Genomic DNA, 23507 nt, shown 5'->3' with positions numbered 1-23507 from the left:
ATCCTTGAAACTAATGATGAAGAAATGAAGAGAATTGATGATAGTATGCTCATTGAAAGTGTAATTTACTTCTTGAAGTCTGGTGTTGCATAACGGGAGAGGGAAAATTACCTTATTTTTTGGAAATTGTTCCTGGTTTTAGCCACAGCCTGTGAATGTTGCATTATACTCTGACTCCCAAGTTGTAATACAATATTAAAATCAAATAAATAGAGTATATATGGACAATGCTAATTTATACATGATGCATTATGTTACTCATTAAATGTCATCAATTCCTCATCCAATGATGCCACAATGTGCTGATTTGTCTCAGGATGAAACGAGGAAGGACATCTCTCAAATCCAAGTGCCTGCCCTTCCCCTCCCACGAGGTTCGGGCCAAGATACGGAAGTGGAGGGCGGCGTCCCGCTTTGCCCTGACCCATGCAGAGGACTGGGGTAACCTGCCTCACTACGTGGTGCTGCAGATCTTCCAGCACCTGTCCCTGGTGGACCGGGCCAGGGCCGCGTCCGTGTGCCGCGGCTGGAACGACGTCTTTCACACCCCTGACCTGTGGAGGAGATTTGAGTTTGAGCTCAACCAGCCGACCACATCCTACCTGAGCTCCACTCACCCTGACCTGGTACAGCAGATCATCAAGAGACACGCTCAGCACCTGCAGTACGTCAGCTTCAAGGTAAGAGCCTTCCCATGCTGTCAACAGGTTCTCGTCTCCTTTCTCCTCCTCCTCCTCCTCCATTTTCACAACACAGCTGTCTAAAAAAACAAAGTGTGCACTCCTTAATCCAAACCATCTGCTGCACAACTCATCATGACGCATCGGCTGTCTGGGCATTAGCGGGCTTAACACACATAGGCTGAGATTATTCTTACACCTCTATTTATCCACTCCTCATTTGTATGTATTTGTTTTTCTTTTTTTTTCTCCCTTTGCGCTATTACCTAAACGGTGAATCACTGTTGGGAAATCAGGTGGACAGCTGCACAGAATCTGCAGAGGCAGCCTGTGACATTCTCTCCCAGCTGGTGAACTGTACCATCAAGACCCTTGGGCTGATCTCCACAGCACGGCCCAGCTTCATGGACATGGCTCAGGTAAGAGAAGGCCCTCGCAATTCACAGAGCACAGGCAGAAAGGGGGAAATGCAAGTAAACTGCACTCAAACTGCACTTACAACACTTATCCGGTGCAAAATTGCTCCCATGCAAATAAGCCTTTTTGCTAATACCATTTTATTCACAAAGACCAGCACCAATTGCTGCAAGTAGTTATAGTGGTGCAATTTAACACCATTGAGGACCTTGTAATATATTGGCGTGATTTATCTCTGTCTTTCTCTTTCTATCCTTTTCCCTCTCTGTCTCTATCTGTCTCTCTCTCTTTTCTCTCTCTCTCTCTCTCTCTGACCTGTGTGGATGTGAAGCAGATCAAAGAACATTCATGTGCACGGTGCTTCTGTTGCTTCATTTAGCCTGAAACACTGAAACACTTGGAAAAGATCAGCTTACTCAATTAAACACAAATAGAATGCAAATTGGGCTCAGCTGCGTTTTAGCGCTGGCATATAATTAGTGCAACATCTTTCCGTGGATATGGTGCTAAAACAGGGCAGGTTGCCGGTGCTAATTCTTCGCAACTCATGGAGCAAATAGCGAGGGCTCAATCCATTCTTTGTGGATCCGGCCCATACGGCGCACATCACATCATGGATGCTGTTTTCATGTCAACCAAAGACTGTAATCATCTGTCAGAGTAAATGAACCACAAGTTTAGTCTGGTAAAAAAATATCCCTAATTTGGGCAATTTTTTGCAAAAACTCTGGTTTGATCATTGTTTGTCCCTCCTCAGGCCCACTTTGTGTCTGCGCTGACTGTGGTGTTTGTCAACTCCAAGTCTCTGTCCTCCATCAAGATCGATGATACGCCAGTGGACGACCCATCGCTGAAGGTGCTGGTTGCCAACAACAGTCACACCCTAAAGTTGCTGAAGATGAGCAGCTGCCCTCATGTCTCCCCAGCAGGTCTATATGCGTTCCTTAAAAGACACTTAACACAAACTACAGCTGTGGCTTCTGGGAATGCTATTATATTGCAGATATTTGATCGAAAAAAAAGTACTCTACATATTTAAACTTTGACATGATGATGTAGCTTACAGTTTGTCCTGAGGGGAACATGGGTAACGTCTGCACCAAGAAGTGATGACAAGGCATTTCCCTCCAAATCCAAAATGAAACTCGCTGTGGAAAATTCAGTGGATCACCAACTGTGTGTGTGTGTGTGTGTGTGTGTGTGTGTGTGTGTGTGTGTGTGTGTGTGTGTGTGTGTGTGTGTGTGTGTGTGTGTGTGTGTGTGTGTGTGTGTGTGTGTGTGTGTGTGTGTGTGTGTGTGTGTGTGTGTGTGTGTGTGTGTGTGTGTGTGTGTGTGTGTGTGTGTGTGTGTGTGTGTGTGTGTGTGTGTGTGTGTGTGTGTGTGTGTGTGTGTGAGAGAACTGGAAAAAATACAGTATTAATACACAGCTTAGGCCTAGTATTAATACTGGATTTGTTTTCAGTGCACACACACAGTACGGACAGGTAGCGGATCCGCAGAATTGCTGATCTTGCTCACCTTTAAATCTGGACCAAAATGGGGGATATAAAAAAGAGTTAGGAAGCTTCATGCCTAAAGGATGTATTCCCCTACAGATGTTCTTACTTCTCTTTCCGTCTTCAGGTATCCTGTGTGTTGCAGACCAGTGCCACGGACTCCGGGAGCTGGCCTTGAACTACCATCTCCTGAGCGATGAACTCCTGCTCTCCCTGTCCTCTGAAAAACATGTCCACCTTGAGCACCTGCGCATCGATGTGGTGAGCCAAAACCCCGGACAGACACACTTCCACAGCATCAAGAGAAGCAGCTGGGAGGCTCTGGTGCGACACTCGCCCAAGGTCAATATCGTCATGTACTTCTTCCTGTACTTGGAGGAGTTTGAGCCCTTCTTCTGCGAGGAGACCCCCGTCACCCACTTGTACTTTGGCCGGACGGTCAGCAAAGAGATGCTGGGCCGCATTGGACTGAACTGCCCGCGGCTGGTGGAGCTGGTGGTGTGCGCCAATGGCCTCCAGCCGCTGGACGAGGAGCTGATCCGCATCGCAGAACGCTGCAAAAGCTTGACGGCCATCGGGCTGGGCGAGTGCGAGGTCACATGCAGTGGCTTTGTGGAGTTTGTGAAGATATGCGGGGGCAGGCTGACTCAGCTGTCCATCATGGAGGAGGTGTTGATACCAGACAGCAGCTACAACATGGAGCAGATCCACACCGAGGTGTCCAAGCACCTGGGCCGTCTGTGGTTCCCAGATATGATGCCCACCTGGTAGAGGCTGCTAATGAGGACGGTGAAGGCTCAACATTATCCCTGTCATCTGTGTTCTTTTCAGGCTTAAAGGTGGGTTCATTTCTAAAGCTGTCCTTTGTATTCTTACTTGCATTTGATGTAAAAACTAATATTAAGAATGTTTTCTCATTTGAAAATAATGGCAGCTGGGTTATTGTCTGGCGATGTTGTGAGCATGTGGCTTTCTCTCTATGCATACTTAATGTGTGTAATATAATGTGAGATTTTGGGTGTCATAGGTTCTGTCAGTCTGTGAAGAACAGTCTGAATTTACAGTACTGTCACTCTCCTGCAAGCTTTCAACCATAGTGTGTTACAGATGGGGTCATGCCATCTGCTGGCTGCTTGTGTTTAAAAATATCACAATCTATCATTTATCCCAAAAAGCATCACCGCCTTTTCCTTTAAAGTTGTAGGTTTAAACATGCAGTGCAATTTAAAAAAAGAATTCGATATTGATTGTTTTATTTAAGATTTTAATAAACATTTCAGATGTGTTTCTTTTTTAATTATTTTAATGACCCTGTTAATCTAGGATCACTGGTAAAAGCAGATGAAGGTTTCAACATCTGGGGATGTCTTGGAAAAATAAAGGTTTTTGTGCCAAACGTTATATTTTTTTTACCTCATGAAACAGTTTTGGTGCATTAAAACAAAACATGCCCACAGCAACCAGTGGAACCTTGTGACCACATGAAACATAATAAAAGATTGTTGCCTCGTATTTGTTAATTTGTCAATTTTTTTCAAATTATTTATCACATGGTTCAGTAGGGCTTGCACTGGTCTGCTTTATTGTTACTGATTTTTCTTTAACCAATGCTGTGTTTCATTTACAATAACAACAATTTTTAATTGAATTAACTTGAGTGTTAAATGTTCTTGTGGCTTTAATAGAGTCATATTTAATGTCTGTTTTTCTGGCTTTGTCCCGTTTGACCTTTCTGCAGCTCCACACGTTCAACACTAGAGAGCAGCAATGATCTAACCGGAGGCAATGGGACCTTTTATATAAGCTGAGCTGCTACTGTAGAATGAAGAATGCCACTGATAAGATAGATAGATAGATACTTTATTTATCCCGAGGGAAATTCAGGTATCCAGTAGCATAAAACAAGACATACATTAAACATACATTAGGCTAAAATTAAGATATATATCTAAATTAAAATATAAAAACTAACAGTACCTACAATAAACTTTAACCTAAATTAAAATATAAGATAAAATGAACAGTAGCTACAGTAACGGTGCAGACAGTAAACAGTGCAAATGAAAGTAAATCAGTGCAGATGTAAGTAAAGAACAGTGCAAATGTGTGTGCAAAATACAGATATAAATAAAGTGTCCATTGTCTATTGTCGTTGGACAGCATTCGGCCACTAACTCTTTTTAAGAGTGGATACTTCTTGTGCACACTCCATTTCCATGAAAGAAAGCGACAATCACTGTTGCTTAGAATCGCTTTCTTCTGATTCTTCAGAATTCACAGATGGACTGTTTTTTTTTTACTGTATTTTCAAACTCACACATATACAAAAAAAATACATCAAATCACAGGCCCAGCCTATATAAACTTTCTTTCTCTCTACAGGCAAAATAGACTAGACATTATGTTAACAGCACACATGTTTTTGCCATAGTGACAGGATGCATTGTGACTCTTTAGGGTATCTAGGTGAGAGGAATATATTAAACTGGCTAAGCATTTTGTTCTGGAAAAGTGCCACATTTTGGAAGGGTGTGGGTGGCATGACTAATTGGGTTACCACTGTTCTCCGAAAACCCATCAGGAAAGTAACAGGCTTATGTGTTCACTATAGGCAGCTTGTTATGAAGGAGGGTAAGGAGGAGAGGCCCCCTACATGCGTTTTTTTTTGGGTCGAGCAGCTTATTACAAAATTCAAGTCATCACCCCAAAATCGATGATTTTTCTCCAAACCCTGATTGAATTTATGTAAGTACGTATGTACATAATTCTTTTGCTGGCTTCAATCCACTCGCGATCCAGTTATATTTACAATTCTCTGAATAAATAATCGTCTTATTCCTTCCAAGTTGCCAACGACAAGTCTCTGTTTCTCATGTGTGATGATGGTTTCCAGTGATGACATTCAGTGTGGATTCATCTCCCATGATATCAGAGGCGATGGGGGACACGGGGTAAATGTCCGCATGGGTGTCCAGGGTGGGAGAGGGCGGAGTGGACAGCCTGGAGCGTTTGACCGGCCCCGAGCCCCTTAAGTTCCTCCACTCCTTCATCAACTGCTCCCTGGTTCCGGGGTCCAGCCGGTCCACATGCCTGGCTTGTTGGAGAGGGGAGGGGGCGATAGAGTTCCTCAGCACGTGAAACATGTACCTGGGGGAGAGAGAGAGAGAGAGAGAGAGAGAGAGGTGGTGGTGGTGGTGGTGGTGGTGAGAAAGTAGGCCAGTGAAAAAATATGCGTCCCCTTTGATGTAAATCAGAGCGTTCCCTCTAAATATCAGGCGCATCAGCGGCAAACCGCGAGGAATACAGAGCACATGTTGGTTCAGTCGTTTCCTGGACTTTCACAATTAACATTATTTAATTACAAATAGGCCAAGATTGCCTGTGTGCACCGTAACAAGCTCACAATTACATAGCAGTTAATGATCAAATACACACCAAAATAATACATTGATAGGACAATTAAGAGGTTGATTGGGTTTAAGCAGGAATGGAAGAAGGAGTAGAACAGTGGTTTATGACCCTTTTGACATGTACTCATTATGCAGAATGTGCTATTTCAGAGCACTGTCTCTTATATCATTGAATTAAAGTCATTGATAGATTAATGTAGGTATCAGTCTTAATTTGCCACTGATAAAGGTGGAACTAATCGTAATGACTGCTGGATAGCGTGTCATGTTCCCCCTGGGGATTTATAAAGTCTTATTTTCATTATTTATTTGTCGGTTGAATTTTGTATAATTAATCAGAATCTATGAAGTAACTACAATCTAAAGCTTGTAAAGCTCATAAATAATTCAATGAATGATATAAATGTGGTGAAATATGTTGAAGTAGTACCCCACACAAGTACCTCAAAATTGTGCCTAATACAGTGCATTGAGCAAATGTACTTAGTTACTTTGCACCATCGCTGTGTGATTCTCCATCAGCCGATTATTGCATTTGTGGGATTTTTAGAGAACTTTCCTAGAAAAAAGATTAGATTAGATAAAGGGTAAATATTATATGCCTCTATTGGGGCCCCTCTGATTTATTTTGGGACCCCCCCCCCTCCCCCAGTGGAAAGACTGGACTTATCTTGCCAAAACAGAACTACTGCTCAATAAATAAGACATGCAGAAGTGACAGTTCTAAAGACGACTATGTCATGTTGTTCCCTGTTTTATATCATAATTAATTTAATGTTTTTGGGTTTAGGACAGTTGTACAATTTCTAGACGTTACCTTGGGTTTCAGAAGAAAAAAAAATCTGTTGTTTTTTTGGACATTTTAAGGATATTTTTAATTATGATAATAATAATCAATAGTTGGTTACAGCCGTGATAGGCTGCTTCATTTCTTGCCTTTCCAAATGTACACATTTTAATAAATATGTCTTCAAGGACATATTTTTTGAAGAAAAATTCCTATCGTAAAATAACCGATTAACCCCCCTCCACAGTGAATGACAGGGCAGGTAACAGTGAGGGTACCTGGGCAGCAGGGCCACCACAGTAGTGATGATGCAGATCAGGTAGAACATGGGGTCGACCATCTGCCTTTGGATGATCCAGTATGGGTTGGACGGAGGGTTACATGTGACGCACAGGCCACTGTAGGCCACCGTCACAACGAAGAACAACGCCACACTGCCCAGCATGATCAGCCAGTGGACCAACGTCTGCCACACACACACACACACACACACACACACACACACACACACACACACACACACACACACACACACACACACACACACACACACACACCAAACAGTAATTGGATGTATGGATAAAAAACAAAAACAATAGACAGATATTGTAATGCATCAATTTACAAACACAAATGTATTAATAATATAAAATGTTGAACGTACAAAGACAGCAGTTTCTACATGCTATTAAAGTTTTGGCTCGCTGGAAGTATTTCGTGATTCAATCTAGAAAACAGATATCCATCAGTTCAGCACTCACCCAGCTTTTGATCTCTATCGACAGATGCAGCAGGATGATAAATAAAGAAATTGTGTTCAACGGAGTTCCAAAGGTAAAAAGATCAATGTCTGAATCCCGGTAAGCCTGGGGGAGAACACAGGTGTCTTAGGCATTAGACAAACAAGTAAACTAGTAACTCTGAATGGATGCACAATGTGTAAAGGAAGATGAAGAATGTAAAGTGTTTCTCAGACTCTTACCAAGTATGGAATAAAGAAGCACACCAGACTCTGATAGAAGGCGTCCAGTATGGAGACCCAGAAAGTTGAAAACCTGTATACCTAGAAAAAAAACACACACAAGTTTAAAAACATGAAAAAACAATGGCTAGTCACCCTACATTTTAAAGGTGGAGTCAGCGATTCTGGAGAATGATCGCTGTCAAAGTAACTTTTTGTCAAAATCAGTGAATATCTCTTCACAATACTCTACCCGTCTGTACAGTACTGTGTGTGTGCTGAAAATCGGGTGTTAATACACAGCCTAGGCTCTGTAAACTGGTATGTAAACAAATGGAGCCATCCGTAACTAGCAACATTTCCCACATACACAGTTAGCAGATCGTGAGGAGAAGATATCCACTGATTTTGACAAAAAGTGATTTTGACAACAAGCGTTCTCCAGAACTGCTGACTCCACCTTTAATGATTAGTTTCTGTCTCAGAATAAGGAGTTGCACTAGAGCGTCACTGACCCCTGCACCCTGCCCGCTCCTGTATAGTTCTGGAACACCCAGCAGCATCTCTGCAGAAAGGTCTTTGTCCATGATCCCAAACATGATGGGCGGCACAGAGGTGAAGAAGAGGTTGAAGAAAATCATCAGCCAGTAGTCGATCATGGCGGTGCCGGAGAAGCCGCAGTAGAACTGATACCAGAACAGCAGGTTCACGTAGGCCTGGAGAAAACAAATTCAACTGTCCATGAGTAGATGAGAAAAGCCTGCAATGTGTCCATTTTATTCAGACAGCAGAGATATGATACTCACTACATTCTTGTAGAAAAAGTAAATGATCATGTTGGCCAGTCGCGTGTAGCACCAGTGTCCGTGAACCAGGAGGAGTTTTTTCAGGTGTTTGAATCGAGGCATAGAGAAATCACTGGCCATGACCGCCTGCAGGTTGACAGAAGAGTTCGGGACGGTGAGAGCAGTACAAGACACAACAAGAAAGGATTCTAAGCAAAACGCCTGTCCTCTGACCTGCATGCCCTCCTGACCAGATATCCCAATGCCAATGTCAGCCGCTTGGATCATGTTCACATCATTTGCACCGTCACCTGAAGCCACAGAGAGAAAATACAGTAAGTTAAACAGCAGTTTGAGGACAGGAGCCCAATGAAACTGTGGGTCTTATTACATCCATTGTTTAAATAAATTATTTTATGAAGGAATTTAATTTGAGTTTTATGTTTGACACTGTATTTTTGATGTCTTGGGCTAATCTTATCATGATATAACACTGTGCATCCTTGCATTTACGTCCAAAAGTTATTACCCAGTAAAGGGACTCGTTGCCTCAGCAGGAAGCAAATTTGGAATAAAAAAGTATAATGGTTGAGGATAAATGAATAATAAATGGAACAGGATATGAAAACCTTAATAAACAGCAAACAACCAGAGAGAAATGACGTACATGTTCTCCTAAAACCCTTTTTTGTTTTCTCTCACAAATCCCTTTATTAACCATGCACTTACATGTACTTTTCATGTCAAAATGTTGATGGTGAAAAAGCCTAAGTAGCTAAACTATGGTAATCTGTGTGTAGATTTTGTCTAAGGCATTCACACGAATGCATTTGGAATAAGCTGAATAGCTATACAACGATAGTTTCTTACCGACAGCGAGGGTCATGACCTTAAGCTTCTCCCGGATGACTTTCACCACGTGGCTCTTCTGTAGCGGCGTGACTCTACAGCAGAGCACAGAGCGGCAGCGCCTGGCCAGCTCCACAAAGCCATCCTGCAGGTCTGAGGACAGCAGCATGGCCAGGGTGCGCCCGTCGATCACCAGAGAGATGTCCTGGGTGGTGCCCACGTTACGGGGGTCTGCAGCGTACCTCCTCACCTCTTCCAGTGTGGAATCCAAGATGGACGTGCACGTGAGCTGGAAAACATCAAATCATATTATCATTCTTGCTGATAACATTGTTTTCGTTGTTGTTAAAGGTTTTTATTTATGTTTTTTTTTTTCAATCTAGAGCTGAATAGAGTAGAAAATAAATTTGCTTACTTTTGAATCATTTGTCAATCAAGAATACCAAAGAAATGTTTGTGCCAGCTTCTAAAATGTGCTCTCCTTGGTCTTATGTGAAATGCAAACAGAATGCCATGGCATTTTGAAAATCGGTTTTTCACATTATATTCAAGAAATCGTCAAATAAATCCGTAATGAAACTAACTGTTTGTTGCATCCCAATTAAAAAGGTTGTTTTAATTTTCCTGAGCAAGGTAGTCCGCGAAATCTCTTGCAATCCAAAAAAAGGCCCCAAAAAAAGGCAAAACACACAACGTATATAAAGGCACAATATTACAGTAAAGGCAAGTCTGGTGAGTCATATTCATCTTGTCTGACTATGAGCAATCTACGAGGTCATGGTCCCATCAGACCCAATCTTTGTGTGTAAATAACTTGATCCTCTCTTAGCCAAAAGGGAAAAAAACTGAGATGACGACAAATAAATTGGGTCACATCCTGTTTTCATGTCTCATCTATCTAAGGCTGGCTGAATTTCATTAGATGGTGGTAGGGGGATGACTGTGGGAATGCATCCCTCAGGTGGTCATCGAGTTACGGGCGGTAAAAATAGTTCATTACCAATACGCCTCCACAACCGGATCATGAGCAAAGGGGTATTTCCTCTGAGGTTTGCATATTAGACTGGTAATTAGATATGAAAGCAGAAGATATTGTATTGGGGGGGGGTATCTCCCTCCATTCATCATGAAGGGACTGGTCCCATTTGAGGAAAGCTCCCCATGTATCCGACAGTTCATTTCGGTCTATTTGAGGACGGCTGGATGATTAGACGTGGACGGGTTGTTAGGGACTCATTCCCTGTGCCACCTCGTCTTTAATGACCTCAGAGAAGCAGGACCCACACCTTGACGCCTTCACACTTTCTCAGGTGGAAATGTAAGAGTTTGACCTTTAGTTAAAATGGAAAAGTGGTCCAAAAGGTCTCGGGATTTAAATTGGACGGCGACAAGCTTCCAGGTATAAACCACCTGGACTTACTGCTTGGAAAACTCACGAAAAACTCAGTGCCTTCCTTTGAAACAAGCTGATGTATGAAAGAAAAGGATGTCTTGCTTTAATCTGTTTAAGGCCAATGTTCAGTAGGTGATGCTTGTAATGTTCCAGGTCTTTATGTTCTTTCATTTGAAAACTTCATTCACCTCCTAACAAATATTCAGGCTTGCATTTATATTCTATAAATCGTTATTTTTTTAAAATGGTTTTTAAAAAGAAGAAAACAACTGATCAGTAAATTAAGTTAAAGTTGCTCCGAGGAACTTTCAGTTTTTGTTAATTCTTTCACGTCCTTTGGACAAAAGCGATAGTGTTTTTACTACGCCAGCTGTTGTTCCTGTGAGCGTACCCATGACAAAGGCATTAAGAAAAACTATATAAAAATAGCATTCTTTCCATTGATGGTCTTGTGCGCTGTTACATGTCACTTATGATCATCAGAGGAAAAATTAGGCTGTTTCGGAAATATTTCAAAGTTCCTTGTAGCACCTTTACGTTACGGCCAAGCTTCAGTGCGACAGCCAATGGCCCTCCTCACCTTGTTGTTGCAGCTGATGTTAATAACCAGGTCCTCCTCTTCCAGTAGCCTGCAGGCATAGCCAATGTTGACAGCTGTCTCTGGCTTGTCCCCAGTCAGCACCCACAGCTGGATCCCTGCCTCCCGCAGAGCCACGATGGTTTCAGGGACGCTGTCCTGCAGACAATCCTCTATGCCTGTCGCCCCTGTAGGAGGACAAAGTCAGGGTGATGATACACTCATGGAGCATAGGCCTATCACACACATATACAGTATCTTTTTCAAGTGTTTCTTCTGATGTGTACACTGTCTGTCACCTAGCAGGGAGAGGTTGGTCTCTAGCTGCACAGCACTGTCCATAACAAGCTGCTCTCTGTTCTCTATGGCAGCTAGTGCTCTCTGTCTGTCCACTGACCAGCTTTCATACATCTTGGCACTCACCACCTGCGAGCACACACGGACAAAAGATGAAACAAGAGCTCCTTTGGTATGGGAAATTAATGAATATGAATATGAATACATCTGATCATGCACCTTCTTTGTAAAGCAAAGGGTTCGCAGCCCGTCCTTAGCATAGCAGTCAAGGTGATGCTGAGTAGCTGCTGCTGTTTTCTTCTCATTCCCAGTGAGATGTTCTGAAAAAATGAGCAATATGACAATATGACAATATGACAAAATGAGCCAGGGTACAGTGTTGGCTAATGACTATTCTAATAAATATGTGTTGGCCTAAATGTACTTTTACTTGCCGTACCTGCGTATGGCGAACCCAGTAGCTCCATGATGGCGTAGTCTGCACCTTTAGTGTACAGCAGGCACTCTCTGGTGATCGGGTGTCGCACCAAAATAGACATTCTCTTCCTGACAGAGTCAAAGGTCAAGGTGTCCAGCACCTGGAACACAAGGTCCTCTCCAGACGGCAGCCTCACCGTCACACTGTTAGGCGTGCGGGCCAGCAGAGTGAAGCCATATGCCTTGGCTGCGTTCACCAGGGCCGCCTCATCTGGACTCTCCGCCTCAAAGCACAGGTCATCTGAGGTCGCTGAAGGCCTGTTGTCGCACAGGGACGGAGCATGGAGCGAACATGTTTGGAGCCCATCCACCTCTCCAGACTCCTCCATTTTTAAAGGAGGGTTAAAATGGTCCTGCCTCCAAGATGTGAATATGTGGCGAAGAGAGCCTGTTTTTTTAACCCAGTTGGACAAAGTATCAAGTGGGTTGTTTGTCTGAGAGGAGCTTGAAACCCCACTCACCTGGAAGAATAAAGCAAAAAAAAAACAGCAACATTTGTTTGTAGGTTTTTTTTATATCAACATTTTTGCCCAAACACCCATATGGTGATAACACAATAAATTAAACATTGTCATCCGTTTCCACTATGTTTCTTTTTGTGCGTTTTCACCAACTCAAGGGAAAACCCCACATATTTCTCCCATGTGACATCAGAACAGTCAAGAACAGTTAGTTCTAAAATGAATAAAGGCATCCTTGATGGCCCCTACAAATCTCCCTTTAATATGTGGCTAAAAATATAAAGCTAAATATTTTAAAGAGAGACTTTCAAAAGGAAGGATTGAAGCTTTATTGTTGTTGTGTAGCCTATGCAGAATTTGCTTCAGTAAAATATTTGGACACCGGGTTTATAGATCTACTGAACTCATAAAACAATGAATGAGTCGATTAAAAGAATCTCCACAAGGTTTTCCAGATGGTAAATTTGACATTGCTCTATAAGTTTGAAGAGAATCCTTCCTTTGTGCATCTTTCCTCTCCTGACTGTGCCCTCCATCTCTACTATGCAGCTTCACAGTTAACGGCATGCTCACCCTCCGTCTAGGAGCTGTTGCCATGGAAACCACCACCGTGTTGCAAATGGCGAGAGCCAGAAAAAAGTCCAGGTGAGGATCTGTCTCCCGGCTGCTGCTGCTGCTGAATCTCTCTGCTCCACTAATCTGCTGAAGCAGCATCCTGTCTGGAATCACCTCTGTTTCCTGTTGGAGTAAAAGTTAATCAGTGTTTTAATTAAAAGCTCATGTTGATAAACTGTTTTCTTGCTTACGCACAGCTTTCACTGATTTGACATGACACGATTGGAAAAAAAATGTTTTAACCCTTTCATCCAGTTATCTTTTCCCACGCGCACAGGAAATATTACAGGATGGAAAGGGAGGAAGAAAGGGGAAGAATGTTTTTAAATCATCCAAATATTCTGCTCTAGACAAAGCATGAGGCAAACCAATGATGGTCTCAGTGCTGCCTTGCTGTAATATAGGCTACACAAGAGTTTTTCCGTCCCCGCTAGTATCTCCAGGTCTCTGCTCTTTGCCCTGTGTACAAAAACAGACAAAGAGCTACTGTACCGTATAGCAACACGGTGATGACTAAACTATAGTGCACGTTTAGAGTTTATGTGCCATCAGTGGCCTGTGCCAAGTGGAGCCCAGCATGACCATATGTCTTGTCACAGACACAGGGGCAGCTCTGAGCCAAAATGGATGTGCTCATCACTGACACCTAGCAGCTCGGCCATCTGCAGCCGGGACTGGGACCGCGAGGCCTTTTGACATGAGGCAACGATAAATTACAGTTTGAGGTGTTCCGGGTATGTTTGTAGACATCAAACATGTTTAAGAAAGAACATCCTTTTTTTTTAGATCTGGACATAGGTTAAAAGTTCAACTTTCATGATAAACGATAATGACCTAAACTTAATCCATCAAATGATTTCTATCATATTTATCATGTTGTCCGCCCTTTGATGGACTAGTGATAGGCTACGCCCAGGATTAATCCTTTCGCTCATCCAATCCGTGCTGGGATAGGCTTGTGTCCCCTCTGACCATGAGCTAGATAGTACGGTGGAAGTACAGTGGTGGTAGGTGGGCAATGCTTCAAAGAAAGGTTTGTTCTAGAGATATTGCATTCATGAGGCATGAGGTCACAGGGACCTTGATCTTTGACCTATGACCTCAAAAATCAAATCAGTTCATTTGCGGGTCGAGATTTTTGCAAAACTTGAAGAAACTCTCTCAAAGCAGTCATGAGATATTGCGTTCACAAGAATGGCCCAGACATACGTACGAACAGACAACCCAAAGACATAAAAGCTCCTGCCTTTGTAACAGATATTTGTAATTCTACATTTCAATATGGATACATGCCTTCTTATGAAAGATGTAATCTCAAACTATGTTATAATTTATTTTCCTTTACATTTATACAAATTGGTAAAATGAGACATCTCAGAAGCAGTCAAATCTCCATACATTGGGTCTGAATGTAGGCCAATTCCCACTTTATAAATGCAATGTCATGGTTAATTTTGACTCTCTCCTAGTGCTGCCCAGTCATCTTTAGAACAGCAAAGACACAAAAAGAAGTGTTTGTGGGGAAGGGGGGACCATCCAGGTAGCCTGAGTGAAAGTCAGGACTTTGCCTCCTGCACGGTGAACTTTCCCCCTGTGGTGGCTTCCAGTGACCGTGAGTTGACTGCAAAAAAAAAAATACCGGGCAAAACACTGAATTAAAAATCTGCCTTTTCTTCCCGACCGTCTTACCAGTGGACTGCTGAAGGCCACATCGCTCCGGGCATTTCCTGCGACCTTGCTCTTGTGTCGGCTGCTGCTGCCATGGTGACGTTGGGTGTCCTCACTTTCCAGGGACCACCCAGTCTTTGTGGGTCGTGGCCGCTGGTTGAAAATGATGTCGTCCTCTGTCTCGGTCTCTTCAAGGACAGCTAGGCGAATGGCTGCAAATCCCCAAAATAAACAAGTTGCTTCATAAAGTGTGTACTGTATTTGTCGGGACATGTTAAATGCGGAGCAGTTAACCTCAATTGCCAGAGGACATTAAAGACCTGGATGAGTCAGCCCCAACCTGGTGGAAGGAAAGACAGAATCCTCCCCAAACCCTACAGTGAGCCAAAATACTTTCCATGGTGGGAATTAAATAATAGGGAGCTCAACTCAAATAGTATATATATTAGTCATAAAATAATGCAATTCAGAAGGGCAGCACTAACATAGAAGCAAAAATATGTGTCTCTGATCAGGACACACCACAATATACAGATGAAAAGGGGAATAAAATATATTCAGAAGAGTCTCATAAGTATCCACTTAATGGGCATTTTCTCCACTACTTAACATTTTAACATGTGTTTTCTTTAAATTGTACATTATCAAAATAAAAAAAATATCTGGGAGTGTATTCAAATGAATTGCAAATTGAGATCAACATATTATGTGTCTGTAAACCTGACAGCATAAGTTTCATAAAAAAAATTCACCATTCTCTTTGTGCGGGTACTCGGTGCCCATGATGGAGCATCTGCGAAACACCATCTTGTTCTCAGTGAGGGTGCCAGTCTTGTCAGAGAAGATGTATTCAATCTGTCCCAGGTCCTCTGTGATGTTCAGGGACTTGCACTGCACACAGCTGTCCGTCTCCTGGTCGTACAGATCAACGTCGTTAGTGATGAAGAAGATCTGACCCATCTTCACCAACTCAATGGACAGGTAGAGAGAGATAGGAATCAGGATCTGCGGAGGAGAGGAGAAGAGAGGAGGGTGATGTGAGAAGTGATTGAAATATTAAAAAATTAGCAAGGAAAGGGGACCAGACACAATGGAAAGAGGAAGAATTTGGTGAGTGTAAGAAGTGAAGAACTAAAAATACCACTTGGCATTTATATGCCTCAGTGTGGCACACAATTTCAGAATAGTGAGAGTACAGTGGTGGTTAAGGCTGAGAAGGTAGCGCCCCTTTGAAGCTACAATATGGTACAAGGTCACTGCGACCTATGTAAGGTCGCAGTAACCTTTGACCTCCAAATTCTATTCAGCTCATGTTTAAGTCAGAGTGGGCGTGTTTGCAAACTTTGAAGAGAATCCCTCAAAGCCTTTTTGAGATACAGCGCTCACAATACGCGCAAGGTCACAGTGACCTTGACCTATGACCTTTGATATGTAATCAGTTTATCCTCTAATCATAGGGTGAGTCTGTGCCAAATTTTAAGGAAACCCCTCAAGGTGTTCTTGAGATATTGCGTCCATGATGCATGAGGTCACAGTAACGTTGACCCTTGACCTCCAAAATCTATTAAGTTCATCCATGCGTCAGAGATGACATGTGTGCAAACTTTGAAGAAAATCCCTCAAAGCGTTCTTGAGATAAGGGACTCACAAGAATGGCCCGGAGGCATAAAAGCACACTGAAATTTTATACACAGATTAGATTTCTCCACCTGCAGCAGGATGATCATGGTGAAGAACATGTAGAAACCGGACAGACTGGGACTGTCCAGGTGGCCGTTGCTGTCGGGGACCAGGTAAGGGGGCACGGCAGGCAGCGCCTTCAGCCATAAGAATTGACCTGCGTGTGTGGAGACAAGGGGGATTAATCACACCAACTGTTGTGCAGAGTGGAAGAGCTATTTTTGGCATCACACCTTCCTCTGTCTCCTCCTCCTTCTCCTGGCATGTCTAACCCAGTCTCAAAGTGAAGTGAGTTTTTCTGTTCTGTTTTTTTTTTGTTTGTTTCATTGGTAATTAAAACGTTGTCTCATAAATGTAGAAGAGCATTCATCACGTAACCGTGGAGGGATTCTATGGTTCATGGTTAAGTGATGTCACACGTCACTGACCTACTGCTCCGACCAGACACATGACGAAGAGGAGAATGACGCAGAAGATGACGTCCGTGTTCAGTTTACGCTCTAGTTTGCTGCGCTTGTATCTGGGCCCGTTGTTGTTGAGCATGGACTTGGTTTCATGGCCTTAAAGATGGGGTGAGAAGAAGTTGATATGATCAGAGAACACAAAAGGGAAATACCTCATCTTTTCACCTCAGTGGGTCAGTCAATGAAAGGCCAAAAAAAGACAGGGCGTCACTGAGTAACCCTACTTATATTTCTGGAAAGTTGGGTTTCATTAAGAAATGTAGAAGAATTGAAACTTTGAATGACTTGTTCTGATACATTCAACCATGCAGCGTGGATCTTAAACATGACAGTGGCAGTCTGTCGGTCGTGTGGTCATTTTCAGAGCAGACTGAAATATCTTAACAGCTATTGGTTGAATTGCCATTACATTTTGTACAGGCATTTATGGCCCATGGAGGAGTAATCCTACCCATTTTGATGAACCCGAAATCAAGACATATACCTGCATACACCACGAAACCAACAGCGTGGTTGGTGTTCCTCATTGTGCAGCCTCGCAGAAGCAGACTTTCAATTCCAGCGCCCACCTTCTCCTGATCAGGTTTCTCTCTGCAGCAAAAGAAAGCCATAGACCTCCTTTGTACTGTCAGATCTGGTTAGATATTCATCCCCACATATATATACGACCCATTAGCAATTCTCCCCCTGCTTCCTACATAGCTGGACAGCATGGGCAGACCAGCTGTAAGAGCTGTAAGAGCTGTGGAGCCCGAGGAAATCGAATACAGTCTATTAAAGCCCCAATAATGCCTCTGTTGGCGTCAGAAAGTGCAGCAAGTGGGTTGGAATTAGTTTTGCTCGGCTGCCCTGAAAGGCTCAAAGGAAATGTTTTAGGCAATCCATGTGATCTGTGTGTATTTGATACTCACGCATAACACTTGAAATTATTCAGATTGTTGTTGGGCTTCTCACACACCACAGTGCAGTTGAAGCTCTCAGGTTCATATTCAGGATTCTGGGAAATGGGAGGAGGTATGAAGTCACTATCGCATGAACGGAAATAATTGAAGGCGACACTGCAATTTTTAACTTAAAGATATCATCATGAGCTTCATTAAAAAAAATACATATTTGTATTACAATGTTTTAAATGTTTGAATAAATGTAAATGCAATACATTGGCATATCTAACTAATTGTGCATTCATTTGAATCTCGTAAAAAACGAAAATTTAGAGTTAAAATCTTTTATTTAAACTAGTATGAAAGAAGAAATGTTAACAGACATAAATCTCAAAATTTGACCAGATCTTGAAAAAAACAATGATTTTGCCTGCCATGTGTAAACTTGAATGTAACTTACACTGGAACTCCAGACTGACATAATGAGTATTACACACAAGAAAGACAACCGTGGTCCAAAAAAATATGCACTTAGGCCATGTAATCCAACAGGTGTGAGTTTATTTTACAATTACATTAAATGTTCAGCAAGCTAAGTCATTAAAGGACATGTCACATGTTGATTTGTGTCAACTGCTGTCAGTCACAGGAGGTGAGGCAGACAGTGCAGAGAGATATAGAAAGTAGAAGGCGAGAAATGAAACCCAGAAGGAGTCAGTATTCCTTACAGGGACACAGAGGCCAGAGATTGCCTTCCTCAGCTTCAGGTTGGTCTCTCCGTCCAGGTTGGACGTCTCGATGTGACACACACCGTTGGGGTCTGATGTGTACAGGAGCAGCAAGTCTGCAGGGACGATCTCATTGGAAACCACCTTCACAAAATCACCCACTCGCACATCCTTCCAACGCCTCTCCACAAACTGTTTCTCCCTCCTGAAATCAGTCATGTCACACGGTCATCATGGATCATTTTGTGACATCCCTGTGTGTCTTTTACATTGACTTTCGTCACATTTATCAACTGCAGTATTGGCACATTTGGCTGACTCACTCTGTGTGGATAAAAAATAAAGAATAATTAACAAATCACAGCAGCTGTGTAGCCTAGGGAATTGAACAAGTCAAAAAGTCAACGCAGTTGTTTTTGGAGAGCGCCCCAGAAGTGTTCTGTGTGTTTTAAGAATGAAGAAACCTTTAGAGGAGACATTTACAGTAAGACACACACCTAGGGGGGGTTGAGGCTTTCCACAGAGCGCCTATAATACTTTATGGTTTGAACATGCACGTCAGGCTGGTTAATTCCCGGTGACAGAGAGCTGCAGGTATGTTGCCCTGCATGTAGGACCTGATCGGTTGGCTACTGCATCACACCACACCTCATCCCAAACAAAGCATGTGGAGGGGAGGTGTATGTATTTTTAGCATGTGGTTCTCGGATTGTATTCGTGCAAATATTCGTTTCATTATGTGGCCTATGCTCTCACACAGCTTACTTAACAGTTTCCAGTTATTTCTCGAAAGTGTGTCATGTCTTCTCACATAACCTGGAGTAGGCCTACATTTCATCCGTCATGTAAATGACCCTACACTGTTTTACCGTAATAGAACAGCCTCAGCATTTTGTAAGCTTTCTTTCTGAGCGTTAGATGGGAAGACAGATACCAATTTTAGGTCCGTAAAGTAAATATGAACCAAAGCCAGAAGCTGGTTAGCCTAGCTTAGCACAAAGCTAAGAGTAGAAATGGGAGGAACGACTAGCACTGCTCTATCAAACGGTTACAAATCCACTTAATAGCTCGTCTTAAGCTCACTTATTATTATGTATTATTAACTAGATTAATATTAATCCCCACACAAATGTAAGTGTATCTACAAATTTGTAGACAAGAGAGTGGCATCGATGTTGTCATCTGAGTTGTCAATGTGAGAATGGAAATACACCTATTTTCCAAACCTTTGTCATAAAGATCTCACATGCATCGCCAAACAATGTCTTTGTCTATCGTCATCCTTTTCTGACTCGACTAAGTTTTAACGCACTTAAATTATTTGGCTACCTGCCTTGTCCTCGTGATACTGTTATCAGCATGTGGCATTCAACATAATACTTGACACTTAAGATAGCCTGTTTGGTTTGATGATAGATAGTGATAGTCTCATTCCTTCAACGTGTTAACAGGGATGAATCAGTGCTCTTGAAAGTTGATACCCGAATAGCCTAAGAGAAAAAGACACGTTTAACAGTGCGACAGCATGAGTTGGCATTCAATCAGCTATAGATTTACAGCCAGTGTTTGTGTGTGTGTGCGCGGTACGTTTGAGTGCAGGTGGATTGACACGAGTTTGTGCGAGAGACGAGATAGATAAGACGACCCTGGAGATAAGACACGTCGCGTTCAAAGAGACACACTTCACACCTCTGTGAAAACAACATGCCGGCGAAAGGGTGAAGTAACGCCGTGCATCTGTAAAGGTCTGATGAATTAAAAAGGTAAAAAATCCCTCTCATCTGCACTGCATTCCATGTGGACCTTCACGTTCACTGCAAAGATCACACACGGCAGATTTAAGTCTTTCACCATGTCGGAACTGGTTTCATCCTGCTGTCATAAACTTCACCTTAGATAGAAAGTAAAAGAGGAAGTGTGTGGAAGAAGCCTAAAGTGTATTCTGGAGCTTCTTCTGGAGACATGTGTATACTTCAAAAGGAATCCTTGTCGATCGATACAATTCTAATCTGTACAAAGCCCAAATTTCTAGCTTCAGGACCCCCCCCACCCCCCCAGCGAGCCATGAGAGACCAACTACGGTTTAGATTATTGGGTGAGGCAGAGAGAGAATACTAGTGTCTACTAATAGGCCCAGATGGACTTGTGTGCTTTCTTCAAAGTGTCCCAAATACTTTGTCTGGGGTCAGCATTTGGGCCAAACCATGGCCCTATCACCACAAAGGAAAAATCAAACACATGCACACACATGATGACACAGGCATTCTACAGATGTTGAATCTGTGAAGATTCCTTTTAGGAGGATCTCCCTTCAGTCTCCTATCATATCCAAAGGAAATTCGGAAGTCCTACTCTGCTCCCAAAAAGCACAGCAGTGAAAGGGTTGAAAGTGACAGCGTTCATCCTCCTTTGTGAATTATGCATTTTTCATTTCAGTAATACAAAAATAGACAACCACTAACCTCACTGTGTTTGCTGCTGACGCAACCACCCCGGATGAGGATTTCATTAAAAAAATGTTCATGAGATGAATGTGTGTGGGAGATAGTGTTGTTGTGAAGCTCTTCAAAAAAAGGAAGTAATAATATCCCACACATTTTATATTTCAAAGTGGAAAAATAATTCTCATGGGGTGCTGAAATGCAGAGGAGGTTAAACACCCTCACACGCGCGCACACACACACACACACACACACACACACACACACACACACACACACACACACACACACGTCACACACACACACACACACACACACACACACAGTATACGCAATCACACAGATCTACACAATCACACAGATCGACACAATCTCACAGATATCAACATGATGAATGATAGGAATCATAAATACAGGCGTGCAGGAGCCCTGAACGCACCGTGAGTGTCTCACCTAACTTGTTGCCTCACGTTTACATTTACCTGCTGTAGATGGAGCACGGCTTGTGGTTGAGCTTCTTGTCCGACTGGTACCTCCTGAAGTCCTCCCAGGCGTGCTTCAGGGCCGTCAGGGACATGATGACGATGATGGGAATCAGAGCCACCTCGGGCTGGAAGGCATTGACCACTGGGACAAAGTTGAGGATGGCCAGACCCACAAAGTAGATGTTGGCCAGACGGTGGAACTGCTCAAAGAGGTTCATGGGGATGAAGAGGAGCAGGGTGTACTTGGTGGTCTTGATGGCGTTGCCTGAGTAGTAGCGGTTGGGTTGCTTGCCCTTCTCCAGGCCCTCGTAGGGCAGATTGGACACCAGGTTTCGCAGGTCCTTCTCCCTCGCCCTCTGACCTCTCAAGGCCTCCCTCAGCAGGGCCAGAGGGCTCCTCCACGGCATGGCTGCTCCGTCTGTTGTGTCTCTGTATTATTACCGACTTTTCCTTCCCATTCTCTCAACACTTACAGAGACTATCCATGCTTTCCCTTCTTGTGATTCTCTGTGTGTGTGTGTGTGTGTGTGTGTGTAAAGCCTAATGCCGGTTTAAAACAAGTGACAACACACCTTGTCTACCTCTGAGCCCGCCCCCTTGCATTGACAGGTGTGTTGTCATTCCTTACAGAAATGTAGCCCTGAGTGCTCCAGTGGCTAAAGCTGACTTAGACTTAGAATTGCCTCTTACCCTCAGGCCGCAGATACAGAGCCCCTACAGTAAGAACAAACCGAGCCCTGTCAAGCTTTGTCCCGGCATCCATTAGACTTTTGAATGGCTAAAACCCTTTTTGTCTCCTCTATCTATTTTTAATTTTTTTCTGGACTATTTTTTAACTTTCTTAACATATTTATTACTCCTCCTCTATGGAGGTACTACTATTTATTCACTAGGCTAAGCAAAGATTGTTTTTATCTGCCATATGTCGAGTACGGGCTGATGCTGTGTGTGTGTGTGTGTGTGTGTGTGTGTGTGTGTGTGTGTGTGTGTGTGTGTGTGTGTGTGTGTGTCAGTGTGTGTGTGTGTGTGTGTGTGTGTGTGTGTGTGTGTGTGTGTGCGTGTGTGTTTGTATATTGTATGTACTGTTGTACCCTGATGCTCCTCCACATATGAAGTTCCTAACGGAAGAATAAAGTTCTTTGAATTGAATTGAGAATTGCCCTGTGTCTGAATTGTGCTGTGTACTAACTCAATTGAGGAGAATCATTAAAACTTGATTGAAAATCACTAGAATTCTTTGAATTGGCCCTTCACATTGCATTGAGTTATGAGTCAGTGAGCCCGGCTGCATAGTGAGGTAGACTTCGCTGTTGTTAATACATTTAACACCTTGATGTTGCCCTGACAATACAAGAAAATGTGGTATACACAGGAAAAAGCCGTCGAATGAGCTGACAATTGAATATTTACAGAGCAGAAAATTGGTGCAGTGGGTCATAAGGAGATTTGAACTGACAACACAGCACAACACAACACAGAGCAGGAAGCTATGACTGCTCGGGGCAAACATATATGTAGAGTGTGCAGAATGTGAATGAACGCAGCAGAGGGAACCACTCACACACCCCATTCAGGAGAATATAGATGGGAGATATAAGACAACTCTCTGATGTTTTTGGAGGATGTCTCGCCGACAAGACACTTTAGCTGAGGGCGAGAAGGACTGATCGCTGATTGAACATTTGTGTTCAATCAGCGATCAAAAAGGTGCATGAGGGATTAATGCAAATCATTTCTATTGGCTGTAAAAAAAAATCTTTTGTTACACACAGTTAATCCAAACCAGTTGGATGTCTTTCTTTTTGTTTAGAAAAAGAGAAACCAATGAAACCGTGTTAACACATTTGCAAAAAAATAGAACTTTTCTGTGTGACAAAGGTAAAGCTGAAAACCCAGTGGATCCTTGTTTCATTAAGCGTGTCTGAGCAATCCAGGAAAACTGTAATTAAACA

The 23507-nt window shown here is 42.9% G+C and overlaps 2 protein-coding genes across 2 annotated transcripts; one reads left to right on the top strand and one right to left on the bottom strand.

The window, feature by feature from the left end:
* Positions 1-317: 317 nt before the first annotated feature.
* On the top strand, positions 318-3364 carry fbxl3l (F-box and leucine-rich repeat protein 3, like; the record flags this gene model as incomplete). The annotated part of the gene is made up of 4 exons (XM_080036182.1): positions 318-680; positions 977-1099; positions 1855-2026; positions 2721-3364. 4 exons carry the CDS (start codon positions 318-320, stop codon positions 3362-3364), a joined length of 1302 nt encoding a protein of 433 aa, XP_079892308.1.
* A 1074-nt stretch (positions 3365-4438) lies between these two features.
* On the bottom strand, positions 4439-22084 carry atp10b (ATPase phospholipid transporting 10B). Its single transcript, XM_080035106.1, has 21 exons — positions 21553-22084; positions 18630-18834; positions 17929-18014; positions 17502-17608; positions 16982-17113; positions 16583-16710; positions 15626-15878; positions 14895-15085; positions 13164-13328; positions 12092-12590; positions 11872-11972; positions 11655-11781; positions 11359-11543; positions 9407-9674; positions 8771-8847; positions 8558-8683; positions 8267-8467; positions 7773-7853; positions 7552-7656; positions 7069-7256; positions 4439-5740 (listed from the first exon to the last, which is right to left on the bottom strand). The coding sequence occupies exons 1-21, from the start codon at positions 21960-21962 to the stop codon at positions 5464-5466; spliced, it is 3912 nt and encodes a 1303-aa protein (XP_079891232.1). The 5' UTR covers positions 21963-22084; the 3' UTR covers positions 4439-5463.
* Between the last annotated feature and the right edge of the window lie 1423 nt (positions 22085-23507).

Source organism: Ammodytes marinus (assembly GCF_949987685.1).
Source record: "Ammodytes marinus genome assembly, chromosome: 10".
NCBI lineage: Eukaryota > Metazoa > Chordata > Actinopteri > Uranoscopiformes > Ammodytidae > Ammodytes > Ammodytes marinus.
Note: the sequence above shows the minus strand (reverse complement) of the source record. Positions and strands in the feature narration are given on the sequence as shown.

Coding starts and splice junctions, on each gene's coding strand:
- atp10b (XM_080035106.1), bottom strand. CDS start 21,962: ATGCCGTGGAGGAGCCCTCTGGCCCTGCTGAGGGAGGCCTTGAGAGGT. Junction 12,591..13,163: donor CAACAGCTCCTAGACGGAGG/GTGAGCATGCCG, acceptor TTATTCTTCCAG/GTGAGTGGGGTTTCAAGCTC. Junction 11,973..12,091: donor ACTGGGTTCGCCATACGCAG/GTACGGCAAGTA, acceptor TCATTTTTTCAG/AACATCTCACTGGGAATGAG.